Source organism: Sinocyclocheilus rhinocerous, unplaced genomic scaffold (genome assembly GCF_001515625.1).
Source record: "Sinocyclocheilus rhinocerous isolate Xijiao unplaced genomic scaffold, SAMN03320098_v1.1 scaffold493, whole genome shotgun sequence".
In the NCBI taxonomy this organism is placed as follows: Eukaryota; Metazoa; Chordata; class Actinopteri; order Cypriniformes; family Cyprinidae; genus Sinocyclocheilus; species Sinocyclocheilus rhinocerous.
The window spans coordinates 234,274-236,696 of record NW_015626376.1 but is presented as its reverse complement, the minus strand read 5'-3'; the positions used below and the strand labels follow the sequence as shown (position 1 = coordinate 236,696).

The 2,423-nt window shown below is 38.1% G+C and overlaps 1 protein-coding gene across 2 annotated transcripts in view; it reads right to left on the bottom strand.

Moving 5' to 3' along the window:
• The window catches only part of LOC107712675 (histone-lysine N-methyltransferase SMYD1-like), an 18,885-nt gene that overhangs the window by 14,053 nt on the left and 2,409 nt on the right, over window positions 1–2,423 (bottom strand). For both annotated transcript variants that reach the window (XM_016517986.1, XM_016517993.1), the window contains exons 3-4: window positions 1,936–2,149; window positions 571–701 (exon numbers count right to left, since the gene is read on the bottom strand). In XM_016517986.1, coding sequence (XP_016373472.1) covers window positions 571–701; window positions 1,936–2,149 — 345 coding nt within the window. The remainder of the gene's footprint in view (window positions 1–570; window positions 702–1,935; window positions 2,150–2,423) is intronic.

The window sequence follows — 2,423 nt, the reverse complement described above, 5'->3', positions numbered from 1 at the left end:
GAAGAACAGCATTTATTTGAAATAGAAATCTTTAGTAACATTATAAATGTCTTCACTGACACTTTTGATTAAATGCATCCCTGATGAATAAAAGTATTAATTTCTTTCTAAATAAATTCAAATAAATCTGACCCCAATCTTTTGAATGCTAGTATATCTGATGCCACACATGTGAGTGGATTTATTGCTCAAATTAGAAGTAGTTGGTTTCCTTGCACTCTCTGTGCTCTCCTTTCATTGAATCCCGTTGACTGAGAAGCTCTTTTCTGCACATCATGAGTTGAATGTGACATTTCACAAACGTGATTAGACAAAAATGCATGTACATAGCATGCTCTAATGATCTCTGTATGGTATGGCACACACAGGCCACAGTATTCGGTTAATGCACGCTTTTCATGGAAACCTGCATCACATGAGCCGCGGGGTTATTCCCTTCCCGACTCTTTCAGTTCAGACTCTCAGTTCCTCTGGCATCTTCTCTCTGATTCCTCTCCCACCCACCATACTTTCACCTGTCTGCTCTCACGCTCCTCCAGAGGATGTGAAGACCGGGGTTTCTCGACTTACTTGCCGTTGTTGAGGACGACGGTGCAGTTGGGCCAGCAGTCGTGATTGACCAGACACAGGTTCGGGAACAAGCCGACGCCGACGGCCTGCAGCCCTCGCTGATCGCTCACCATAAACCCGTTACAGTTGATCTGACACACATAGAAGAAGAGTTACAGAGTTACATCTGAATTTGAAAAATTGAAACACGGTTTTATTTTATCTTTGTTAAAGGCGTCATGAACTGCCTTTGTTTTTTTATTTTGAACAGCTCTCTGAGGTCCACTAATAATGATTTTACATCAAAAACTTCATAATTTAGAAGTACTAAGTTGCAACATCAGAACACTCTGCTTGAATAGAGTGTTATTATCTGCTAATGTGGTAAGAATAATAACCTTAATTCAAAGGCTAAACAAGATTATTTTTCTTACCCCATTGGCAGATATTTTTGCTTGTTTTAAGGAAAAACTAACATTTTGATTATATTTTTAGAAAACAAGACTTAATATCTTAAATCATTTTACTTGTATCTTGATTCAAGAATGTTTAGATATGTATACCAGAAAACAAGACAAAAACACTAAGCAAGAGAATCATTTTTTGCGGTGTAATCTGTGATAATGTGAGAAATGTCTGAATAAATCTGTATTTCATGCATCATTTCTGCATGATATTCAACGAGTGAATTTGTTGTGCATTCTCACCGTGTGTGCTGCACTTGGAAATACTTAAAAGTCATTTTAAGTATATTTCTGAGAAGTACCTAAAAAGTAGACTGAAAGTATACTTTCCTATTTTTTAGTTTAAAAAAACTATAGTAATAGCACACTTGAATAAACTTATTTTTCGTAAGGGAAGTAAAATGACTTGTTTATATATAGGTCTTGTTTTCTGAAAATATTATCCAAATTTTGTTAAAAAGCAACAATATCTGCCAGTGGGGTAAAAAAAATAATCTTAATTCAAAGGCTAAGCAAGATTAGTTTTCTTACCCCATTGGCAGATATTTTTGCTTGTTTTAAGCAAAAACTAACAAACTTTTGATTATATTTTTAGAAAACAAGACTTAATATCTTAAATCATTTTACTTGTATCTTGATTCAAGAATGTTTAGATATGTATACTAGAAAACAAGACAAAAACACTAAGCAAGAGAATAATTTTTTGCGGTGTAATCTGTGATAATGTGAGAAATGTCTGAATAAATCTGTATTTCATGCATCATTTCTGCAAGATATTCAATGAGTGAATTTGTTGTGCATTCTCACCGTGTGTGCTGCACTTGGAATAAACTTTATTTAATGACGGTTTCGCACGTTTTTAATAAAGACAATGTTATCTGAATCATGTTTAAACAAAACCAAGAACTGTACGTTCACACACCACTCCGAGCATTTTGGAGACGCTGTCCACTGTGTGTGGTTTGCTGGAACGAGGCCAGTAGTCTAGGAAGTTGTGTATGTCGACTTTGAAGTCCTTGAGGTCGTCTTCGGAGATGTCGTAGATGTGGTCCTCCAGCTCCTCCAGCGCGGCCAGCTGCGTGTCGGAGACCACGCTTCCCTGCTTATCCAGACGCCACAAGATGCGAGCGGCGAGACTAACACACACAACATCAGATTTCACATCATTTCTGTCACATATGAGCAGTGTTGGGGAAAGTTACTTTTAAAGGCACAATATGTAATTTTCGCCACTAGAGGGCGCGTATTCAAAATAAACAAATAGACAAAGGCGTAGTTTGATGACGCCGTGACTGAGTGTGGAATCATGGGAGTTGTGGTCTTCATCCCCACAGCCGATGCAATCCGACGGGACTCGGGCAGAAAGCCGTCGAAGCGAAACGAGGCGCTGAACGAGCGCGACACACGGCT